The 218-nt window shown below is 68.3% G+C and overlaps 1 protein-coding gene across 1 annotated transcript in view; it reads right to left on the reverse strand.

Annotated features, from left to right (window-relative positions):
* Positions 1-218, reverse strand: part of LOC104161655 (diacylglycerol kinase zeta-like) — a gene marked incomplete at both ends in the record, with an annotated part of 8959 nt that overhangs the window by 1855 nt on the left and 6886 nt on the right. The window contains one exon of the mRNA XM_009700163.1: positions 89-149. Coding sequence (XP_009698465.1) covers positions 89-149 — 61 coding nt within the window. The remainder of the gene's footprint in view (positions 1-88; positions 150-218) is intronic.

Raw genomic sequence — 218 nt, forward strand, 5'->3', positions numbered from 1 at the left:
GCGGGTTAATGGAGGGGAGCGCGGCTGCCGGTACGGGAAAGGCCTGGGGCGAGGGGCACCGCAGGCACGAAGGGGCTGGGGGACTCACCGTGCCGTCTCCCCCGCACGCCAGGATCCGGAGGTTGTGGACCTTGCGGTAGAGCTCCAGCCTGCAGGGAACAGGGAGGATGAGGAGGGGAGGGAAGAGGCACTGAAGGTGTTACGCAGTGGCTGCAGGG

Source organism: Cariama cristata, unplaced genomic scaffold (assembly GCF_000690535.1).
Source record: "Cariama cristata isolate BGI_N322 unplaced genomic scaffold, ASM69053v1 scaffold36065, whole genome shotgun sequence".
Taxonomy (NCBI): domain Eukaryota; kingdom Metazoa; phylum Chordata; class Aves; order Cariamiformes; family Cariamidae; genus Cariama; species Cariama cristata.